General features: G+C 43.9%; 1 protein-coding gene across 1 annotated transcript in view; it reads right to left on the reverse strand.

The window, feature by feature from the left end:
- Positions 1-25270, reverse strand: part of LOC115461867 (ciliogenesis and planar polarity effector 1-like) — a 337061-nt gene that overhangs the window by 296715 nt on the left and 15076 nt on the right. The window contains exons 2-4 of the mRNA XM_030191927.1: positions 17553-17687; positions 14779-14914; positions 6950-7069 (exon numbers count right to left, since the gene is read on the reverse strand). Coding sequence (XP_030047787.1) covers positions 6950-7069; positions 14779-14914; positions 17553-17633 — 337 coding nt within the window. The 5' untranslated portion in view covers positions 17634-17687. The remainder of the gene's footprint in view (positions 1-6949; positions 7070-14778; positions 14915-17552; positions 17688-25270) is intronic.

A 25270-nucleotide genomic window follows, 5' to 3' on the forward strand; every position in this document is an offset into this window, starting at 1 on the left:
CACCCAATGAATCGGGAAAAAGGCCAGAATGGTCAAATTTCTTGGTGCTACTGCTCTTACTTTTGGATTACCACAAGGATCAGAATTATCACCTCTGCTTTTTAATTTATATTTGAGCCCAGTAGTGAACATTACAGAACAGCATGGCCTTAAGTGTCATATCTTTGCAGATGATGTGCAGTTGTGGCTACATTTGATCAGGATCAGACTAGAACCTTCCAGAGGTTGGATGGTTGGTTAAAGTGATCGCTCCACTTGGTTTAGAAAGTTTTGAATTAAAGTTGGATTTTAGAAAAACATATTTAGTGGTTCTTTTACTAAGGTGCACTAATGGATTTAGCGAGCGCTAAATAAGATGTCCATTATATTCCTATGGGCGTCTTATCATTTAGCACGCGCTAATCATTAGCGTGCACTAAATCTGTTAGTGCACCTTAGTAGAAGGACCCCTATATGTAGTTTTCAAGAAAGGGAAAATCATTTCGTTTTAAGTCTTGCATAAAAGCAACTATTAGAACAGAAAAAGGGCACTATTAGAACAGAAAAAAACAGAAGTAAAAACATTTATAGACTAGATTAGGCCAATATACTTAAACCCTAGAGCCAAAGTAATGGCAGTTATCAATCTTATTCATTGAGGAGACTATGCAGGAATGCCACCCTCCCTCTCCTCCCCCCCCCCCCCCACAAACACTCTATTTAACTTTCTGCTACAACTCCCTAATACAGAGGATTTTAAATGGAATGATACAAAAAAACAAAATCCTGTACATAAATGTGTTGCTATTCATATCCAGCGAAACAAAAGGACTACTACTACTTATTTCTATAGCGCTACTAGACGTACGCAGCGCGGTACACTGGAACATGAAGAGATAATCCCTGCTCGATAGAGTTTACAATCTAATTAGGACAAACAGGACAAATAAGAGATAATGAAATATTAAAGTGAGGATGATAAAATAAGGGTTCTGAACAAGTGAATAAGGGTTAGGAGTTAAAAGCAGCATCAAAAAGGTGGGCTTTTAGCTTAGATTTGAAGACGGCCAGAGATGGAGCCTGACGCACTGGCTCAGGAAGTCTATTCCAGGCATATGGTGCAGCAAGATAAAAGGAACAGAGTCTGGAGTTAGCGATGGAGGAGAAGGATGCAGATAAGAGAGATTTACCCAGTCAACGGAGTTCCCGGGGAGGAGTGTAGGGAGAGATGAGAGTGGAGAGGTACTGAGGAGCTGCAGAGTGAATGCACTTATAGGTCAATAAGAGGAGTTTGAACTGTATGCGGAAATGGATAGGGAGCCAGTGAAGTGACTTGAGGAGAGAGCTAATATGAGCATAGCGACATTGGCAGAATATTAGTCGTGCAGCAGAATTTTGAACAGATTGAAGAGGAGAGAGATGGCTAAGTGGGAGACCTGTGAGAAGCAAGTTGCAATAGTCTAAGTGAGAGGTGATAAGAGTGTGGATGACGTCATCGACCTTTTGTCGCGCTTTTTCATTTTGAATATATAGGACCGGATATCCGTGTGTTCCTTTTCGGTTTTAACCTTTTTGCTATAGAGAACAAATCTTCAATCGGAGTCAGCGCTTTTCAGTGCTTTCCGGCGCAATAACACAAGACCAATTACAACACAGGAGAAAGTGCTTCTGTTGAAACTAGCGCTATCAGCGTTTTCTTCGCGATTGGAAAGATCGCAGATAACCTCTCAGTGCCTTAAGGTAAGAAGCTTTTACTCACTCCCGATGGCATTTTGATCTCTGTGCCTTTTTTCCCCCACACTTCTTTTTCGAACACTTTGTAAACTCAATATGGCTCCTATATATCCTCAGTAAAATGTTTTTATCCGTTTCTCCAACAAACACATCTCTGTAGTGCTACTTCTGCCCCTTTATTTATATATTTCTTTTTCAATAATTAAAGTTTCCAAGGGGAGCCAACCTAAATATATTTATTGTTTCATCTATACATTTTATCTTATCAAACATCAGTTTTATCTCTCATTTTCTATTTTTATTTTATATTTTTTTCATATAGGCAATCGTGTTTTGTCATCTGCACGTCATTACATCAGCACATTGGTAAGACTGTCTACCTACTATTAAAAACCAAAATGTTTTCATTACTCTCAAAGACACACATATGTTACTCATGAAAGATAATATATTAACACAAAGTTTTTTACATCTCTGGATACATGCATCTCTATGAATGGAGATATATATATATACTAGCCGTTAAGCCCGTTAAAACGGGCGAGTTTTTTTAATTTCACCTCCATGTGTAGCAAGTCTGCTCTGTCCCCTGTCCTCCCCCCATGTCCAGCAACCCTCCTCTGTCCTCTTCCCTCACCCCATGTCAAGCCACAGTCCTCTGTTCCCTGCCCTCCCAAAGAGACAGTGAGTGTGAGAGTGAGCAGCTAGTGTGTGTGTGCTTGGGTGTCTCTCTCTGTGTGTGTGTGAGTGAGTGAATGAGAGAGAGTGTGTGAGTGAGTGAGAGAGAGTGCTTGTGAGCTGTTAGTACTCCCTGTCTCAGTGGAGGTTCAGTGTCTCCTTGTAGTCAGCTGTTGGAGCTGTGTGGCAGTGGAGGTTCAGTGTCTCCTTGTAGTCAGTTGTTGGAGCTTTGTGGCAGTGGAGGTTCAGTGTCTCCTTGTAGTCAGTTGTTTGAGCTGTGTGGCAGTGGAGGTTCAGTGTCTCCTTGTAGTCAGTTGTTGGAGCTGTGTGGCAGTGGAGGTTCAGTGTCTCCTTGTAGTCAGTTGTTGGAGCTGTGTGGCAGTGGAGGTTCAGTGTCTCCTTGTAGTCAGTTGTTGGAACTGTGTGGCAGTGGAGGTTCAGTGTCTCCTGTGTGGCAGTGGAGGTTCAGTGTCTCCTTGTAGTCAGTTGTTGGAGCTGTGTGGCAGTGGAGGTTCAGTGTCTCCTTGTAGTCAGTTGTTGGAACTGTGTGGCAGTGGAGGTTCAGTGTCTCCTTGTAGTCAGTTGTTGGAGCTTTGTGGCAGTGGAGGTTCAGTGTCTCCTTGTAGTCAGTTGTTTGAGCTGTGTGGCAGTGGAGGTTCAGTGTCTCCTTGTAGTCAGTTGTTGGAGCTGTGTGGCAGTGGAGGTTCAGTGTCTCCTTGTAGTCAGTTGTTGGAGCTTTGTGGCAGTGGAGGTTCAGTGTCTCCTTGTAGTCAGTTATTGGAGCTGTGTGGCAGTGGAGGTTCAGTGTCTCCTTGTAGTCAGTTGTTGGAGCTGTGTGGCAGTGGAGGTTCAGTGTCTCCTTGTAGTCAGTTGTTGGAACTGTGTGGCAGTGGAGGTTCAGTGTCTCCTTGTAGTCAGTTGTTGGAGCTTTGTGGCAGTGGAGGTTCAGTGTCTCCTTGTAGTCAGTTGTTGGAGCTGTGTGGCAGTGGAGGTTCAGTGTCTCCTTGTAGTCAGTTGTTTGAGCTGTGTGGCAGTGGAGGTTCAGTGTCTCCTTGTAGTCAGTTGTTTGAGCTGTGTGGCAGTGGAGGTTCAGTGTCTCCTTGTAGTCAGTTGTTGGAGCTGTGTGGCAGTGGAGGTTCAGTGTCTCCTTGTAGTCAGTTGTTGGAGCTGTGTGGCAGTGGAGGTTCAGTGTCTCCTTGTAGTCAGTTGTTGGAGCTGTGTGTCAGTGGAGGTTCAGTGTCTCCTTGTAGTCAGTTGTTGGAGCTGTGTGTCAGTGGAGGTTCAGTGTCTCCTTGTAGTCAGTTGTTGGAGCTGTGTGGCAGTGGAGGTTCAGTGTCTCCTTGTAGTCAGTTGTTGGAGCTGTGTGGCAGTGGAGGTTCAGTGTCTCCTTGTAGTCAGTTGTTGGAGCTGTGTGGCAGTGGAGGTTCAGTGTCTCCTTGTAATCAGTTGTTGGAACTGTGTGGCAGTGGAGGTTCAGTGTCTCCTTGTAGTCAGTTGTTGGAGCTTTGTGGCAGTGGAGGTTCAGTGTCTCCTTGTAGTCAGTTGTTGGAGCTGTGTGGCAGTGGAGGTTCAGTGTCGCCTTGTACTCAGTTGTTGGAGCTGTGTGGCAGTGGAGGTTCAGTGTCTCCTTGTAGTCAGTTGTTGGAGCTGTGTGGCAGTGGAGGTTCAGTGTCTCCTTGTAATCAGTTGTTGGAACTGTGTGGCAGTGGAGGTTCAGTGTCTCCTTGTAGTCAGTTGTTGGAGCTGTGTGGCAGTGGAGGTTCAGTGTCTCCTTGTAATCAGTTGTTGGAACTGTGTGGCAGTGGAGGTTCAGTGTCTCCTTGTAGTCAGTTGTTGGAGCTTTGTGGCAGTGGAGGTTCAGTGTCTCCTTGTAGTCAGTTGTTGGAGCTGTGTGGCAGTGGAGGTTCAGTGTCGCCTTGTACTCAGTTGTTGGAGCTGTGTGGCAGTGGAGGTTCAGTGTCTCCTTGTAGTCAGTTGTTGGAGCTGTGTGGCAGTGGAGGTTCAGTGTCTCCTTTTAGGCAGTTGTTAGAGCAGTTTGAAACGCAGGCTCATTTTTCAGTCGTGTGCCGGTCTCCCTCCCCCCTTCCCCCTTCCCCCCTCCCCGCATACATGTTGTTGTTCCGCCCCTTCTGCTGACTCCTGCTGTTCAGTGAGCCAAAGGGGCGGGACAGCTATGTCTTTGCTTCATGCTGCAAAGCAGGACTTGTGTGTGTGTGCTGTGAGTGCTGTGAGTGAATACACCTATTTACCTTTTTCTGTTGGCCCCAGAACGTTTTTTGATCCCTGCTTGGTTTCTGCTGTGGGTTTTTTTAGTTTCCTTGGCCACTTCGTCGTTCCTGCTGTGCCCTTGTACATGGTGGTTCTCTTCTCCATCCTCCCTCCCTCCCCCATTGATGTCCACGCCCCCTCCTTCCCTCCCTATTGGCTGCATTACGTCCTCCTTCAATTTCCACGCCCCCTCCCCTCCATATTGGCTGCATTACGTCCTCCTCCGATTTCCACGCCCCCTCCCCTCCCTATTGGCTGCATTACGTCCTCCTCCGATTTCAACGCCCCCTCCCTATTGGCTGCATTACATCTTCCTCCGTTTTCCACGCCCCCTCCCCTCCCTATTGGCTGCATTACGTCCTCCTCAAATTTCCACGCCCCCTCCTTCCCTCCCTATTGGCTGCATTACATCCTCCTTCATTTTCCACGCCCCCTCCCCTCCCTATTGGCTGCATTACGTCCTCCTCCGATTTCCACGCCCCCTCCTTCCCTCCCTATTGGCTGCATTACATCCTCCTCCAATTTCCACGCCCCCTCCTTCCCTCCCTATTGGCTGCATTACGTTCGGTACAGGAGCTGCTGGTGGAGGCGGGGTTTGGAGTGTTGCTCCTTGAATGTTCGGTCTCTACTGCGCATTTGCGGTGAGTACGGTCACTCGCAATTTATATGTTTGATATATGTGGATGTATATGTATGTAGAATCTTGGGATTACCTATATGCATACAATAAGCCCACCAGGGCATTCTTCATATTTGGAATTGTCAAACTTTTCACTGAAAACTCTTTGTACACTTTGAATTACAACATGACATTAATTTTTAATTATTTGCATTATAGATATTTTCTGTTTTTTTCTGGTTGTTGTCATTTTATTCTTAATATGATATACTATTGATATTTTATTAATATCATTTTTATTTTGATACATTGTCTATGTTTTAAAATCGACACGATGCATCCATTATTCTTATTGTGTTTCATTGTATTAATTTTTATATGTATCTATATGTTTATTTAGACCCCTGAAGCAGACGCCTTTGTTGGCGCCGAAACACAGCCCGTGTCGGGTCATTGATTAATAAAGTACTCCTGTTGTCCTAGTTCTGAAGGCCCAGTGTTGCTTTTTTCTTCTGATTTGTCTAATTGTATACTGTAGTGCCCTCTCTGTCTGTATTGTGATTAAACATACTCCATAAAACTCAAGGGGAGGAATACAGCAGAGGGGTGGGGTGGGGGAAGAAACTATTGGAGTCAGTAGACAATAGGAACAACCAGCTGCTGGTGGTACAAAAAACAAGATCTATAGATAGCAAGGAGAGGTAAGGGGTGAAAAGAGGAAGGGGGTGAGGGTACAGCAGTGCTTTTTTTTGTGCCAGTATGCACCGGTCCGGTGTACCGGCACCTTTTTTCTGAGGGCCGGCTCACCTGCCCGCTTTCAGCTCCCTGACTTTCCGTTTGTGCCCCCTGCGTTGAAATCTTCTATTTACCCAAAGTCACGGCGAAGTGGCAGTGAAAGCAGCAGGCAGGCGGGCTCGCCTCCTCGTCGCTTCCCTTCCCTCTCAGCGTCCCTCCTTCCTCTGATGTAATTTCCTTTCCACGAGGGTGGGACGTGCTGAGAGGGAGGGGAAGTGACGAGGAGGCGAGCCCGCCTGCCTGCTGCTTTCACTGCCACTTCGCCGTGACTTTGGGTAAATAGAAGATTTCAACGTAGGGGGCACGAACGGAAAGTCGGGGAGTTGAGGGCGAGCAGGTGGAGCTGGAACAATCTCGAGGGCAGGTGGAGGCTGGGGTGAGTCACTGGACACAGATAGAGGGGAGGGAAGAGTAAGAAAGTGAGATGAACATGGATGGAGGAGAGGAAAGAGGAGAAATGCTGGGCATGGATGGGTATACTGGAGCTGTAAACAGCTTACAGAAATTATTTATAATGAAAAAAAAAAAAAATCACAAGTTATTTTTTTCTCCTATACTGGTACAGTATTTTCAATGATACCTGTTTATATGCGCCATGGCTGGTATAAGGGGTGTAGCTACTTTGGGTGTGGCTACCATATGGGCGGAGCTATAGATGGTGACCCCACACATAATGAGTACCAGTACCTTTTTACCTACAAGAAAAGCACTGGGGTACAGGGTAATTTTATTGTGGCTGGGAGATTGTAATGTTAGTTGAAATCTATTAGTGGATATTGAGATCCATTCTTATATGCAGAATTTATGACAGTTTTAAAATTTTTAATAAAAATGATAGGAAAAAAAGTCAAGCTGGAGATGGAAAGAGATTCCTACCTTGCACTGCTGTAATTGCCTTTCTAAATTCTTCAGTTGCTGGTACAGTTTTCAAATAGTCTCGATCTTTGTGCCATAGAAATATTTCCCCGATTTCTAGTATTCCTGCCAACCAGGCACCTGTTAGAATGTAAAATATAACAGACAAGTCACTAAAGACAATGAAATTCTATCATAGTAGTACAAAAATGTCAAATCTAGCTAGAACAGTATAAAAAGTCAACATATAATCCTGAGTATAACAGTTTGCACAAAAGGGTTCTCTTAAAATTAATTAGTATACAATACAACTATTTATTCTATTTTAAAATACTTACCACAAACTGTCATATATTGTCTATTCCCATATAAAGCCTCGAAACAACCTGAGTCTTAAATACTTGAACCACTCTGCACAGCAGGTCAGTTTTCAATAACAATTCTCTTGAATCTGTAGACTAATTCTTTCTTTCCTTCTTTTTTTTTTTTTTATGCAGCACTGAAAAAGTAATCAGAATGCCAAGGAGGGATCCTGGATTCATCTGCTGTGACTAAAGGAGAGAAAATTATCAGGTTAAGTCCTAATTTTCCTTCCTTAGCATCAACAGTAGATGACTCCAAGAAATGGTGGGATGTACCAAAGCACTCCTTAAGCTGGGTGGGAGGATATGGCTCCTCGGATGAGAACCTGTGCTCCAAACAGGTGACGCTCTGCCCAGGCAAGAATGTTGGCTGCCTCTGCTGCCAGCGCTGCTACCGCCATTGTATTGTCGGACAGAACTCGGACCACCTGTCCTACTAGAGTCCTCTGGAAGGCAAGGAAGGCCTGGAAAATTGTTCTCAGCTCCAGACAATTGATGGACCACCTCATTTCCAGAGCTGTCCACTGGCCCTGTGCATAATGGTTGAGACAATGAGCACCCCATCCGGACTGGCATCCGTGATCACCAGCAACCATTGAGGGGACGCCAAAGGCATCCCCTTTGGCATCCCCTGTTGCAGATTGAAATTGGAGAGCCACCAAGCCATGCTGTGTCTGGCCGCCGGCTGCCAAGGCAGGCGCCATTAGTACTCCAGAGAGACTGGAGTCCAGCGACTTAGCAGGGACAGCTGCAGGGGCCACACATGCACCCTCGCCCAAGGCACCACTTCCAATGTGACTGTCATCAATTCGAGCAGCTGCACATAATCCCAAGCTCGGGGTCGAGAGGCACGCAAGAGAAGGCGTACCCGAGTCTGGAGCTTGAGGTGCCTGCCGTCGGGAAGAAACACATAGCATAAGTCTGTGTCGAATCGTTCTCCCAAATAAATCGAGAGACTGGGAGGGGGGTCAGATGAAGTTTGGGAAAACTGACCACCCAACCAAGAGACTACAGGCCTTGTATGACCTGGGCAGTTGCAAGACAACTCTCTTGCTCCGAGTCTGCCTGAATGAGACAATCGTCCAGATAAAGGATGAACTCTGACACCCTCTCTCCGCAGAAAAGCGGCCACCACCACCATCATTTTGAAAAAAGGTGCGAGGCGCTGTGGCTAGACCAAACGGCAAGGCGCGAAATTGAAAAGGTCAACCTAGGTTCGCAAAACGGAGAAACCGTTGATGAGGCCAAATCACAATACGCCTCCTTGAGGTCTAGAGACGTGAGGAACTCCCCGTGTTGAACTGCCACAATGACAGAACGCAACGTTTCCATGCGGAAATGCCGCACCCTCAAGGGATTCGTTGACCTTGTGCAAGTCGAGGATCGGTCTGCAAGATCCGCATTTTCGAGGAACCACAAAATAGATGGAGTAGCGACTGGAATAAAGTTCCGCCTGAGGAACTGGAACTACCGCTCCAAGATCTAGAAGAGATTGTAACGTGTTGTTTATGGATGTTCGCTTGACGGCTGTGGCGCATTGGGATTCCAAAAAGGTGTCTCCAACCTGTATCCTTCTCTGACAAGATCCAGCACCCATTGATCTGATGTCACTTTGGTCCACTCTTTGAGGAAAAGTGACAAACGACCCCCGATACAGGGAAGGGAAGAGTGGACCAGCGTCCCATCATTGTGACGGATGCCCCTGGGTTGCTTGTCTCTGACCAGCACCTGTAGGGCGTTTGTCGGAATGAAAGGAGGACCACTGTTGAAAACGGGACCGCTGTCCGGAACCAGAGACTCACCCAGGACAGTAACGGCAAGCTTCCTGAAACCAGGGCCTCGAGGAGGAGGAGGAACTTCTGGCAGACGTCTTGGGTTTATCCTCAGGAAGACGCTGAGTTTTGGAATCTCCCAGATCTTTAACAATCTGCTCCATGTCTTCACTAAATAAGAGTTTCCTGCGAAAGGGTAACTTCGACAAACACTGCTTAGAGGCCAGATCAGCCGACCAATGCCGAAGCCAGAGCAGAAGCCTAGAGTCACTGACAAAGACATCTGTTTGGCAGACGCCCTTATCAAATCATAAAGAGAATCGGCTAAAAAGGCTAAGGACGACTCCATCCACGGGGCCACCTCAGAGAGAGAGAGACGGAATCCTCAGAGGGCTGCTCAACCGCTTGCTGAAGCCAAGATAAACTCGCCCGGGCCGCGTAAGAACTGCAAATAGCAGCTTGCAGGGCCAGAGCAGAAACCTCAAACTAACATTTCAAAGAAGCCTCCAAACGGCGGTCCTGCACATCCTTCAAAGCGACCCCTCCCCTCAACAGGGAGCGCAGTCTTCTTAGTAATTGCAGTAACCAGCGAGTCCATCTTAGGTAGCCCAAAAAGGGCCAGCTAAGATTCTTCCACTGGATAAAGTCATGACATAGCCCTAGCTACCTTTAAAGTCCCATCGGGATCTGACCTTTGAGCTGTGATAAGTTCTTGAATGGACTCATTGAACGGGAAAGCCCGAGTAGGCTTTCTAGTATTGGTCATCTTGGGATTAAAAGAAGATGCCGCAGAAACTTCTGGATCTGAAATACTGAGAGCCTGTAAGGCATCAGAAATAAGAGATGGGAGTTCATCTCGATGAAAAATATGCACCGCTTTAGGGTCATCCTGCTCCTGCAGCCAAACACTCCCTTCCTGTAGCTCCTCTAACCTACGTCTAGAAGAGTCCTCTGAACCCCCAAAAATGGATTAGGAAGGGGATAGCGGAGCCACCGAGGCAGCCTCAGACAAAGTACTCTCCTGCGCTTAGAAACCAGAACATCTGCATGGGAAGGCGGCTCTAAACCCCCCCCACAGAGAAAGGAACTTGCAGGGCCACGGAAAGAGAAGCAGGCATGGGGAGACAGTGGGATTGAGGGAGAGCTCTCTTAAGCAAGAAAGCCCGGTGCAGCAATAACACAAGTTCAGGGGAGAAAGAGTACCCCCCTGAGTGACTACCCCAGAAACTGAGGCCAGACTAGAATCCCCTGCCTCCAAAACAGCCTCCTGCACTAATCCCGGCTTCCCCATGCCCCCACTCTCTAAAGTAGCTGAGAGGCACGCATCTCTCAACGCTTCCATGGCACCGCCACTAAGCTCAGAAGCAAAGGAAAGGTCCGCTCCCGCTGAAACCGCCACGCTCCCTGGAGCAGACAATTCAAAACAGTTGGCGCTACACACTTCCACCGCGGTCTCTCTCTTGCAACAGCAGGAGCAACATTTCACAGCTTCAGCAGCCACAAGCAGACAGTGCTAGAGCATGAGAAAAGGAACAGCGCACAGTAAGGAAACTCACCCTGCTCAGAAGAACTGCAGCAAGAAACACTCCCAAGAGGAGCCAAAATGAAGACTCTCACTGATAAAGACCCAGTCCGGAGGAGCTCGGGTCAATGTGCTGCAGTAAATCGTCTAAGCTGCCATCCAAGCCTCAAGTACGCTTTTTTTTTTGTGTGTGTGTGTGTGTGTATGTGTGTGTGTGTGTGTGTGTCTGTGAGGAATGTTAGGAGGCAAAGACAGGCACACAGAACCAAAAAACAGTGGAGAAGCTGGGAGATAAGGAGAAGTGGGGTAAGGCAGGAACCTGGAACCCAAGTATGCCTCCAAAGTGGACACCCTCAGCTACACACCCCCTCCTCAACTGGCAGAGCCCCGGAGCCCCCCCCCCCCCCCCCCCCCCCAAGCAACAAATTCAGGAGCTGGAAGGGATACGTCCACCACCTGCTGGAGATAGAGATATACTGAAGAGAGAAGAAGCTAAACATCCAGGGTCACTGCCTTCTTTCAGTGTTCTCTTTCTCCACCTGCTGGTAGGCGGACACAACCCACCAGTTCCTGGATTCATCTGCTGTTGATGCTAAGGAATGGCGTGTTTTTTCTTTAAGCTTTTACATGGCTTGGCACCAGATGAAGTACGGTTATGAGTTACATGATAAATGTCATTTCTTGAACCCTGCCAAAGCAGTGCAAACCAGCGAGAATATATTGCCCTCCAGCAGGAGGAGACAGAACAAATTCCTGTTCCTTCAACTATATACAATGGTGAATTAGGTAGCCTCTTATTTTTTTTAACAAGCTGCCTTCATAACCAAGCCCTTGGCTCCCTTATTGCCTGATCTAGCACCCTCCCCCCCCCCCCCCTTATGGCACAGATAACACAGACTCTCCCTAAGCCAACAGCCCCCTGCAGCACAGCCCCGATCCAGCCCCTTACAGCATAGACAACCCCCTGATTTAGCTCCCTCCCCCCCCATCAATTCTGCACACCCTCCTTTTTATTTTTAGTATGTTGTGCACTCCATGGCATCTCCCTTTCTCTCTCACTCTCAGCACTCCTGGATTCCTTGGAATGGGACCTGTACTGATCTAGAGTACTCAAGGAACAACAGTTATCAAGTAAAGCCATAACTATACTTTCCTCTTTGCCCATGCCAAAACAGTCCAAACCAGTGGGATGTACAAAAGCCTTCATCATCTGGAGTGGGGGGGGAATCACTGAAGTCACAAGGATTGATGTTCCAGATCCAGTCTTGGGTGTCACAAAAAGGGACGTTAAGATCTTCCTAGTGCTTTTGTATAGATATCTTCTAGTAGAATTGATCTATAGTCTGTCCAGAAGGCTGCCTAGGCCCTGGCTGAATGTGCTTTCACCCAACCTTTGGAGAATCACATCCACGTGAGCCATTTGTGACCATGATGGTCTCTTATCCATCAGACCAAAACGGCCTTCAAGGTCATCTCATTCCTTCAAGGAATATAAAAGTGCACAAAAAAACCCTCAGACTGGACCCCGCTAGGGACAAAGTACCTGCATATAATAAAACAACAACAAAAAAAGTATTCCGCTTTGGCTATACCATAGAAAGGTGGTATATCAAATTTGCCAGCCTTTTCAAAAAGCCTGTCAAGTCTTCCAGAAGGGTTCAGTCATCTGTGGAGTATTCTCCTAAGGTCCAGGAAATACAGCACTGCTAGCTTTCTCATCCTCATACCTCCCAGGACCAAGCAACTCGACTGTCTGGTTGAAGGAAAGAATCAAACTACCTTTGGCAAAAAGGATGGTACCATGTGCAAAGTTACTCTATCCTAGCCATTATTAGGTATGGCTCTCTACAGACCCTCTATGATAAGACCACATAGGGTACTCCAATGGTGTTAAATGCCAGGGCCCTCTCGAACCCAGTCTCTGCCAACTCTAAAATATCTGGGATTTGAACCTCCCATGGGAAAAACGTACTTTTTCCTGCACCAGGTGTCAAAAATGCTCCAGATCCTGATGTTTGCCAAGCAAGTTGGATCTGCTAGTGCTAGGCTCTTCACGTTCCCATACCAGGGGACCTCAGCCAATCTGGGACCACCATGACTATATATCCTATGTGTGTGGAGATACGATGTTTTTTCCCAGCCTGTTAGAGGCTGGGAAAAGGGAACGAACGTACAGCAATTTGTTGTGATGCCATGGGATTGTCGGGGCATCTGGATCCTTTCATTTTCCATTTGCTGAAAAACCGGGGTACCTTGGCATTGTGCACTGCTGCACTAAAATTCACAGGCCCCCACCTTCCCTTGGTCCCCCATGATGCGGGCTCAAGCAGAGGCAAACTGCCAAAGTTGCCCTCAACTGAAGGCCTCTTCTCAAGGTAAGAGACTAATACAATCTGTGCAATATTTGGATTCTGTGCTGAAGCTGCCAAGGAAGATGCCAATTAATATCAGAAATTGTGGTATATCTTCCAGTGAAGTACAATAGAAAGCTACAACCAGAAAGTCCCCTAAAAACATTCCTAGGGAGACGGATTTCAGAAACTGGGTCCCCTCTACTGTGAAACAATAGCTGGGACCTGTGAATTGTTAGGCCAAATCTGTTCTCACTCTCTCAGTATAAGGACAAATGACAGCACAATTAGAGGGTGTGTGCTGATCAGAGGAAAATTCCAGTACCTTGCAGATTCTTGAGGCAACTTTGAACACTAAGGAACATAGATCCAAGAGAAGTTAGAAGCTGCTAGTATGATAAGGCACATGAGTTGCAAAAACAGATTCTCTCATTATGAACCATAAGAACAAAAACTATGAAGTAGAAAGGAGGCCACACAAATGTAATATAGATTATAGTTTGCTATCTTCATACATGTAGATTAACTGAAAGTCCAAGGTCTAAACATTTCTCTAGACTTATTTACTACGTGAAAATTAATCTGTTAGATGGCGCCACAGACTGGACATTGGTATGATGTCAGTTACCGAATCATGAAGAAAATTACATAAGCTGCCATAAAAAGTTGAATACAGGGGTTATTTGAGAGAAAATAGAGTGCTGGTGACTGAGGAAGGATAAAGGACACTGAATAGTGGGGACAAGTTGGGCCTTTATAATCTTTTATGTAATTAGGTTTTTTTTTTTAATTTATGAAGTTTATTAAAACATACAAAAAGCAAATCCATGTCAACATCAACAGAGGAGCCCAACACTCCCTGATCATAACCTCTGAGAATTTTACATTTAATCATGTATTTGTACCACAACCTTTTCCCCCCCCCCCAGTTTCTCCCCTTATTTACCCCTACCCCCAACCCTTCCCCTCCCCCCCCTCCTGTACCCCGCTCCTCCATCAATTGGGTTATTTTTATATGGTTTTTATAGGAACTGAACTGAGCAATTACATCAATGTACTGATATCACAAGAAAAGAGAACTGCTAATTTGTTGCCATGTATGGAAACTAAAGATAAGAAGGGGATAACACGCAAAATCGTGATCTTTTTCTATATAATTTGGAACACAAAGAATTCTGGCTCTTCTTTCAATCTTGTTTGTCTTCTGTAAATACTGTGACTAATAGCATAATTGGCATGTGCTTTATTTTCAGGAACCTTGTGGAATCCCAGGGAAAGCTTGGCAGACAAAATCAGAATTAGCGATTTACAATGGATATCTATCCACTGGGACTGCAGTGAGACCATCAATTCATGTCACTAACTTTCAATCACAATCAACTCAAACCAGATTTGAACTGATGAACACCAGTGATGAACATATCGGTAATCCTGTTCCAAGCACTCCCTCCCCTTTCCCCCACGATGCCTGCCATGGATCAGCACTTGTTGTAATTTTTCTGTTACTAAATAAACCAGATATCTTAATAAAATTAATGTAAAACCGCAGAAGGTTCTTAAGTATAATACAACTCAAACTAGGAGCAAATTTAGGCCCCTGTTTACAAAGACACACTAGCGGCTGGCAATGCTGCACAACTTTGTAAACGAGGGCGGTTCTGTTGTACACCCAAACAAAAAAAAATCACCCACCCTTGCAGACTTATTTTTCAACTGCACTCTATCCCTAACACAACCTATTATAATCAAAGTGAATACTATATACTTCCCACCTGCTTACTTTCATTTAAAAGTATGAAACCTGATATCCAAATATGCAATAATAATTGAAACAAATATTCACCATTTCTAGACGTTGCTAAAATAATAGCATTTCTCAGCAAAGGCTGCAGACGTGGTGTTTTCTTTTTTGTCCTTCCTGATGGTAGGTTAAGTTCACTCAACTGCTTCTCATCTAGGAGAAAGATGGACTCCTTTTCCTAAGAAAAATTAAAATTAAAACTGCTGAAATAAAACACACCCCAATAATTATTTTATATCAGAACAGCAAAGTAAAGATTTGTACATCCTCTTGTATACAAGCTAAATATAGAAACAAAACCAATAAAAGAAGAACCTTAACACTTTCCTATTACCACATCTATTTCTAGTCATGTGGTTAATTAAGGTAAAGATGGAAGAAATGGTAACAAAGACAAAAAAAAATATAAAAAAGGGCTTAAAGAATCAAAGATGGCGGAGTGGTAGTCCCTGAACGATTTTCACAGGACTCTGTTTGTGAGGAGCTGGCTAAACTAAAGGTGGACAAAGCGATGGGGCCAGATGGCATACATCCAATGATACTGAAGGAATTTAGAGAAATTCTAGCGGCTCCACTGGCTGACCTTTTCAAAGCTTCTCTAGAGTTGGGAGCGGTCCCAGAGGACTGGAGAAGAGCAGATGTAGTCCCCCTCCACAAAAGCGCAAGGAAGAGGTTGGGAACTACATGCTGGTAACTCTAACTTCTGTGGTAAGTAAATTAATGGAAATGCTTTTAAAACAGAGAATAATAAAGTTTTTGGAATCCAGTGGATTACAGGACCTGAGGCAATATGATTTCACTAGAGGCAGGTCTTGTCAGACAAATCTGATTGATTTGACTGGGTGACCCGAGAGTTGGATTGAGGGAGAGCACTAGATGTGGTGTATTTAGATTTTAGCAAAGCCTTTGACACGGTTCCACATAGACTAATAAATAAACTGAGTGCCCTCGGTATGGGCCCTAAAAGTGACTGACTGGATTAGGAACTGGTTGAGTGGAAGGTAACAGTGGTAAATTAAGTAACTTTGTGTCTGCCAAAAGTCAGTCCCACCAAAATGCTGAAGAGTGGAACTGACTGTTGGCAAGCACAGAAAGTTACTGGCTCCTGAGGAAGAAGCAACACAGGGCAACTCATCAGGCCACGGAGTACTGAGCTGCTTGAAATTGTTTGAGATGTTTCATTTAAGTTGAAAAAATGGACATGTATTACATATTTTGGGCCAATTTAAATTATCACATTATTTGGACACTATTATACACACTGATGTGGTTTTATTAAGAATTGAGTCCGTGGATGTTATAGGAAAGCAGCAAATTATAGTGCTAGAGCTAATGAGGCAATTAATTGTTGGAGCCTGACCACGGCTTTAACAGCACTTAAGCACTGGTGTGTTTGCGCTACGTACTGAGGAATCTTTTCTTACTACACATATATATATAGGCTATATTGTAGCGGTCTTACATGAATATCTTGCGTTTATATGTTATGGGTATCTGTATTTAATTACAGAGCTGTAATACATGGGATTGAAGGTCAGCTGGGGATGGAATGAGTGGAATGTTTTGGCTGTAATTATGTGTTGATATTCTCTGTTATGGGAAACAGGCTAGTTGTTTAAGGGATGCCAGCACCTTTGGGAAAGGCACCTTCAACCTGTGCAAGTCTGGGGGAGTTATTCTCTGTTACGGGAAACAGGCTGGTTGTTTAAGGGATGCCAGCTTGTGCAAGTCTGGGAAAGGCACCTTTGTTTCACACTATAAACGAGGGGGGAGCACGGACCTTCTTTAGAAGCTTGCCTGGACGTAGGGACGCCTTGTTCAGTGAAGAGTATGTCCCTGCAGTCTCTGAGGAAGAGCTAGTGCTTCCCTGGTGGTCTTCCCAGATGCTGACTGAATTGCAGGTGCTGTAAGTATCTTGGTGTATGTGTTCACATATGTATCACCAATAAAATCGATATACCGCATATTGTGTCTGGTGGCTTTTGTGTTGTCATAAGCACAGCGCCCCCTAGTGTTACAAGAGCTCAGCGAGATCTTGCAGTTTTTAATGTGGCATGAATTTGTATCCTCATTACTTGAGCATGCTGCAGCAATTTTTCAGCGCTAGTTCCGCAGTAGAGTTTCACTCTACCACAAACCTTTGAGCATTGGCCCTCTAGTGTCTCCTAACCTAGAAGTAGCCCTAATAAGATCATAATACATAACCATTATTCCAGATGAAGGCTAATTTTTAGTGGAAAGGCCCTTACGCATCTCTATACAGCCAGTGAAGACTCAATTTTGAAAGGACTTTGCCTGTTTCCTGACAATTCTCTTATTAAAACCCATGAAAACGTGATTTCTTTTGTAATCCACATCACTACTTAACATATACATGATTTAAAAAAACCAGCACTGGTTATTTCCAAAAGGTAATTTCACTACATACATTTAACATGGTAATCTTTTCAGGTATCCAGTTAGTCATTAACTACAAGGCACTTACTGGCAGTATGTCAGTTTTAGGTTTCTTTGTAATTTTTCACTGTGAACTTATCTAACTTGTTCAAATCCCATAGGCTAGCAACTGAAGGAGAACTAATTAACACATTTTCACATCTATTCTTATTGAATATTGGCAAGTATATACACACTAATCTGTTCTTAACTGCTACACTATGGGGCTCATTTTCAAAGCACTTTAATACGCTTCTCTGTGTTTAAAAAAAACTGGAACAGCCAAAACTGTCTCTGTAGAATCTGAGTCAAATAGTATAGTAGCTGTATCACAATAAATTGACAATCTTTAAAAACAAAAACAAAAAATAGACACTTACCTGCCCTAGCCAGCAGAATCGAGGACACGGTTTCTTTCGCTTGATACTTGAAGAGACAAGAACCTCCAGCTTAATCTCCATAATTTACAAAGCAGATCAAAGTCAAACGAAGTTAAAAAAAATTGTCAAACCCATCTGCAAGATATTAGATACATAATAGTGAACTCAATTATATAGCAACTTTCTCCCCAAATAAGATGCAATGCACTGTTCAACTATCATACTAAGGAAAGACACCTCTGTGGTTAAGAGTAAAAATAATTTGGTATTTGACCTAAATGATAAGTAGAGAAAGAATAAGGTTTTGTTATATAATTACAGTTGGATACGCTAAGGCACACCACTGCTCAATTTAAGATTACTATCAATAAGACAACATACAGAATTCTAATTCTAAGGGGCATTTTTACCAAAGTGTGGACAAGTGTCCAATTACTGCATAGAATGGTTAGAGAAATTGACTGCCAATGAGGGGAGCCCAGTTCAAATCCCACTACTGCTCCGGGCAAGTCACTTAACACTCCATTTCCCCAGGTAGAACCTTAGGGCCTTTTTTACTAAACTGCAGTAAATTTTGCATTTACTGCATGATTAATGCCAAAATTGCCATGCAGTAAGTGCAAGGGTTGTGTGGTTAAGTGCAGGAGATGTGCCCTGCATTTACCACACAGGGCAGACTGTTAACCCAGAGCACTGCATTACCTAGAGCGATAGATTGCATGGTCACATCTGCCAATGCAGGCAATACAGTGTTGGCCACCCATATATAGAACTCACTAGTGTGGCAGAACACCATCCCCACATCCATTCCACCAAGGAATCCCCCTGCATATCTGCTCCTTGACACCCCCCCCCCAATCAGGCCTCCTAAGTGTCTCACTGACCCTCCTCCAAACACACAATCCACCCCCCCCCCCCCAGGCCAGCATGAACAGACAGATGCAGAAGTGTTAACAGAAATTAGGGAGGCTAACACAATAGTAATGGGTGATTTTAATTACCCCAATATTGACTGGACAAATGTAATATCAGGGCAGGCTAGGGGGGTAAAGTTCCCAAATGAAATTAAGGACTACTTTATGGACCAGCTGGTTCACGAACCAAGAGGGGAAACAATTCTAGAACAAGTCCTTAATGGAGCACATGATCATGTGCAGGAGGTAACAGTGCTACCACCACTTGATAACGGTGATCATAACATGATCAGATTTCATAAATACACACAGGAAATTCAATACGTTAGTATTTAACTTTCAAAAAAGAGACTATGATAAGCAAAGGTAAAGAATTTATATCAGGCATGGATGTTCAAAAATATCATCCTGGAAACCCAGGCCAAGCATATTCCACGTAGTAAAAAAGGTGGAAGGAAAACCAAATGACAGCCGGCATGGTTAAAAAGCAAAGTGAAGGAAGCTATTAGTGCTAAAAGAACAACCTTCAGAAAATGGAAGGATCCAACTGAAGATAACAGAAAACAGCTTAAAGAATGGCAAGTCAAATGCAAACCACTGATAAGGAAGGCAATGAGCGACTTTGAAAACAAGACTGCATTGGAGCCAAAAAAAAACCCACATGAAACGTTGTTGGGTATATTATTTATTTATTTATGCATTTGTACCCCACATTTCCCAATCAGGTAGTCGGTTCAATGTGGCTTACATCATGTAGACATGTTACAATAGCCGTTAGAAGTTAGATCTGTCCTTGAATCGTGTACTGTTAATGCTCTGGTATTAATAGAAGCAAGAAGCCAGTAAAAGAATTGGTTGGACTGCTAAATGACTGGGAGGTAAAAAAAAAAAAAAAAAGGGGCACTCAGGCAAGATAAGGCCATAGCACAGAGATTAAATGAATTCTTTGTTTTGGTCTTCACCAAAGAAGGGGTGGGTGAGATACCAATGCCAGAAATGATATTCCATGCTGATGAGTCAGAAAAAAAAAAATAAAACAAATCTCTATAAACCTGGATGATATAATGGGGCAATTTGATAAATTCAAGAGTAGCAAAGTGCCTGAACCAGATGGTATACATCCCAGAATACTAAGAGAACTGAAAAATTAACTTGCAGAGCTATTATTAATAATATGAAATTTATCTTTAAAACCAAGCATGGTATTGAACATTGGAGGCTGGTCAATGTAACACCAATTTTTAAAAACGGCTCCAGAGGTGATCTAGGAAACTATATGTCTGTGCCAGGAAAAATAGTAGACTATTATAAAGAATGAAATTACTGAGAATATACATAGGTATGGATTAATGAAACAAAACCAACATGGATTTAGACAAGGGCAATCTTGACTCACCAATCTACTACATTTCTTTGAAAAGCTGAATAAACACATGGCTAAAGGTGAGCCAATCGATATCATGTATCTGGATAGAAACCATGAGAAGAGATCTCCAAACACTGGAAGAACGGTCAAGGGTCTGGCAGTTAAAACTAAATGCAAAGAAGTGCAGAATGATGGACTTGGGGTGCAAAAATCCAAGACATGTACCAGATAGGAGAGGAGAGATTGGTAAGCTCTGCTCAGGAGAGGGACCTTAGGATGATGGTGTCCGAGTATCTCAAAGTGACAAAACAATGTGACACGGAGGTGGCCACAATCAGAAAGATGCTAGGCTGCATACAGAAGGGTATAACCAGCAGAAGAAAGGAAGTGTTGATGCCTCTGTACAAGAGGTCGGTGAGGCCCCACTTGGAGTACTGTGTTCAGTTTTGGAGGCCATATCTTGCTAAGGATGTAAAAAAACGAAGTGGTTCAAAGAAAAGTGACGAAAATGCCATGGGGTTTGCGTAACAAGACTTACAAGGAGAGACTTGAGGACCTGAACATGTATACCCTGGAGGAAAGGAAAAAACAGGAGTCTTATGATACAGATATTTGAAAGGTATTAATCCACAAACAAACCTTTTCCAGAGACAGAAAGGTGGTAAAACTAGAGGACATGAATTGAGGTTAAAAGGAGACCAATTGAGATATAATGTCAGGAAATATTTTTTCACAGAGAAGGTGATAGATACCTACAATGCCCTCCTGCAGGAGGTGGTGGAGATGAAAAACATAACAGAATTCAAAAATGCATGGGATAAACACAAAGGAATCCTGTTTAGAAGGAAGGGATATGGAGATTAGGTGGCAACACCAGTAACTGGGAAGCAAAGCCAGTACTGGGCAAAGTTGGATGGACTGGAGTGGAGCTTTTCAGGAGCTTCGATAACAACTTCAGAAGTTTTAGAACAAGGAAGTGCTGGACAGACTTCTATGGTATATGTAGTGAAAATGGAGCACATATTAAGATCAAGCATGCATAAATAAATAAATAAATAAAATAAATATGAAGTAACACATCATACCTTATTGTAATGAGTTTATCTTGATGGGCTGCCTGGATGGACTGTACAGATATTTCTCTGTCATCATCTACTATGTACGTTACTATGTTCAAAAGGCATTTGACAAAGTACTTCATGAACAACTCCTGAGGAAATTAGAAAGCCATGGGACAGGAGGCAGTGTTCTATTCTGGACTGAGAACTGGTTAAGATAGAAAACAGAGAGTAGAGTCGATAGTGATGTTCCCCAGGGGTCTGTGAGCTAAATATGGGAATAACTAATGAGAAAATTAAATTTGCCACTGATACAAAATTATCCAAAGTTGTTAAATCACAAGAATATTGTGAAAATTTACAAGAGGACCTTATGAGACTGGGCATTCAAATGGCACATGACATTTAATGTGAGCAATTGCAATGTGATGAATATGGGAAAGAGGAACCCAAACTAAAGCTACATGATGCAAAGTTCCACATTAGGAAAAGGATCTAGAGATGTCATGGTTGATACATTGAAACCCTCTGTTCAGTGTGCAGCAGCAGCTAAGAAAACAAATAGAATGTTAGGAATTATTAGGAAAGGAATGAAAAACAAAAATAAGAATATTATAATGCCTTTGTATTGCGACCACACCTCAAATACTGTGTGCAATCCTGGTCAATGCATGCAAAAAAGAATAGCAGAATCAGAAAAGGTACAGAGAAGGGCAGCAAAAATGATAAAGGGAATGGGATGACTTCCTTATGAGGAAATGCTAAAGCGTCTAGGGCTCTTCAGCTTGGAAAAGAGAAGGCTGAGGATATGATAGAGGTGTATAAAATAATGAGTGGTGTGGAATGGGTAAATGTGAATCACTTAATTTACTCTTTACAAAACTACAAGGACTACAGGGCAAGCAATGAAGCTAAGTAGTACATTTAAAACAAATGTGAGAAAATATTTCTTCACTTGACGTCTCTCTTACATGTTTCAACTTAACCAATACTCTAGCCTAGCTTCATCATGGCCAGCATTAGGGGGAAGCAAATAGGGCAGCTGCCCTGGGCCCTACGGTCCAGGCATCTCTTCCCCCCACCACAGTCCATCTCCTCCTCCCTTGCCGATCTTCTTTAAAATCTATTTCCCTAAATTGAGGATGATTCTAACAAATGTGGCATCCACCCCCTTTGTGCTAGGGGGGGATTTTAACACGGCTTGGGACCCCTCATTAGATAAATCTAGCCCTCCGACTGGGCCAGGGTCTAGAAAACATGCGAAGGGATTGCCCGATTTTTGTTCATTGTTAGACCTTATTGATGTATGGAGGACTTTGCACCCTCTTGATAGGGAATATACACATCAGTCCAGAGCACACAATACCTTTTCTAGGATTGACTATCTGTTGACTTCTAGAGAGGCCTTTTCAGATATAGGGGAAGTTGAGATTGGTCCCTGTGTGATCTCTAATCATGCCGCAGTTTGGATGACATGGAATGTGGGGGGCCAGGGGGAAGCAAAAGGGGGGTGGTCTTTCCCTAGCTACCTTTATAAGGATGTGCATTTTCGGGAATATTTGTTAACTAAATGGGGTGAGTACTCACATTTTAATGCAACAACAAATGTTGATGCCACACTCTTCTGGGAAGCGGCAAAGGCCGTTTTAAGGGGGGACATAATAAATTATGTTAGTCACCACAAGAGAGCTAGAGATAGGGAAATTCTTCGATTGGAAAAACAATTGCTGGGTTTGAAGAAACAATTTAGTGTGCACCCGATATCAAGGGTTCGACAAGATATAGTGGCGGCCCAATGCGCTTTGAACTCATTAATACATGAACGTGCAGTTAAATCCCAAACGTATTATAAATTTCACCTTTATAAATTTGGTAGCAAGGGAGGCAAGATGTTGGCTCGATTGATTGCTCCTAGGCACACTCCTAAACAAATTTTAACCATTAGAAATGATAAGGGGCAACTGCTTCATACTGATAGAGAGATACGTGATGTCTTCCAAAAATTTTTCAAGCAACTCTACAAGTCAGAGGCGGAGAGGGGTCTTGGAGGGGAGCTATACTTAGAAAACATTGACCTTCCTGGCATTACGCAAGCAGATCGTAAGATGTTAAATGCCCCTATAACTGATGACGAGGTGAGCTGGGCAATCGGACATAGTAAGTTGGGTAAAGCCCCAGGCCCAGATGGTCTCAAATTAGAGTTCTATAGGATGCTGGGGGAACCGATAGCACCGTCAATAGCGAAAGCATTTAATAGGTGGGTGGAAGTTGGCCGGCTACCAGAACATCTCAATCTAGCTCAGATTATAGTGCTACCTAAACAACAGAGAGACCCTACTTTGGTGACTTCATATAGGCCGATCTCTCTCCTAAATCAAGAGGTATAACTATTCGCCAAAATTTTAGCTAACAGGCTGAGTAGAGTGTTACCGAGAATCATTCAAGAAGCACAGGTAGGGTTTGTTCAGGGGCGCTCAGTGGCGCGTAATCTGAGAAGCATATTGGCTTCACTAGAGAGATTGGAAACCACTCAAGAGTCGGCTATCATGATTAGTTTTGACGCCGAAAAGGCATTTGATCGTGTAGAGTGGCCTTACTTATTTGCAACTTTAACCAACTATGGGTTTCAGGGCTGGTTTCAGAGGGCGATCTCAGCACTGTACACGTCGCCCCGAGCTAGGATGTGGGTGAACGGGCTGTACTCAGAGGAGTTTGAGATTTTTCGAGGGACCCGACAGGGATGCCCACTGTCACCTTTACTTTATGCTCTATATTTGGATCCCCTGATCCGAGACATATGTACATGCCCGGCAATTAAAGGAGTTAAATTTGAGCACCAGGAATTTAAAGTGGCGGCATTTGCCGATGACCTGTTAATCATACTCACGAAGCCATGGGAGACGCTAACATATCTTTTAGAGATATTTAAAGAATTCGGGTCCTATTCTGGTCTTAAATTAAATTATGACAAGTCTGAAGCACTGGCTCTTACTGCTGAAACTCGTAGTGCATGGCCGGGACATTTCCAACTATGATGGGTGGAGGAATCATTCCGTTATTTAGGTATCCTTCTACCAGCCCGGACAAGGGGGATTTACAGTATAAATATTAAGCGGCTATTGGATAAGACCAAACAGCAATTGGAGGCCTGGAGAACTCTGACATTATCACTATCGGGGCGACTGTGCTTAATTCGCATGGTTATTTTGCCAAGGTGGCTTTATGTGATGCAAACGCTGCCATTGCAATTATTGAAGAAGGATATTAGAGTGTTCTATAGCATGGTAACGAAGTTCTGCTGGGCATATAAGAAAGCAAAAATTCGCCAGCAGTTGCTAATGGGAGGGTGGAGTCAAGGGGGGTTTGGGCCTACCTAACATTAAATATTATAATCTCGCTTGTTTGTTGCGACATGTGAGGGACTGGGTATTCTCATCAAATTATCACACACCTATAGAGTTGGAGAAATCACTCTTTAGTCCTTATCAATTGATTTCATTATTGCAGGGAGATAGATCTTCATTGCCACAAAAAATGAGAGGTTCGATACTATTAGGCCCTTTACAGGGAGCCTGGAGATTTATGGGGAAATTACTAGGTGGAGACCCATATACGACAGAATTGCTAACTATACAGGGGAATCCGCAATTTTTACCTGGGAATGAGAATTCAGTATTCCAACACTGGGTGAGACGGGGACTTCATAACTTGGGGGTCGTGGTAGATCAGACTGGAGTGATTAAACCACTGGAGCAATTGATCCCTAGTGAGTCATTAAACTGGGGAGACACTTTTGCCTACTGTCAGTTGAAGCACTATCTACAATCCTTAGACAGGGCGTCCCTGAATTACAAATTGGGGGAGAAGATTCAGACACTGTTTGAGGAGGCTGCTGATGAAGCTCCTTCAATCTCGGGCCTCCAGAAGAAAATATGGTCCTTGGCACCAGCCAGGGATTTAACACAGCTCAGACGGAGATGGGAACTCGCCTCCTGGGATATTATAGCACACCTCAAAGGTATTCCGCAGATAATCAGTGGGGCGGGGTACAGAGAATGTGCATACCGAATCATCCACAGGGCATATTTCTCACAAGCACAATTATTTAGAGCGGGAGGAATTGGCTCGCCAACCTGTCTGAAATGTAATCAAGTTGATAATACACTATATCATGGTTTATGGTAATGTGGGATTGTCAGATGTTTTTGGAAACGGGTGGTGGCATTTCTTTCCTTGATGTTGTCAAGAAGGGTGCAGGGCACGCCTCAACAGTTGTTATTGGATTGTCCTGGCTCTTTTGGGGGGCTTAGGGCGGAAGAAGTCCTGCTGTGTAGAAAGCTTTGTTTACTAGCACGTAAAAGTATTTTGCAAAAATGGACT

This window comes from Microcaecilia unicolor, chromosome 2 (genome assembly GCF_901765095.1).
Source record: "Microcaecilia unicolor chromosome 2, aMicUni1.1, whole genome shotgun sequence".
In the NCBI taxonomy this organism is placed as follows: Eukaryota; Metazoa; Chordata; class Amphibia; order Gymnophiona; family Siphonopidae; genus Microcaecilia; species Microcaecilia unicolor.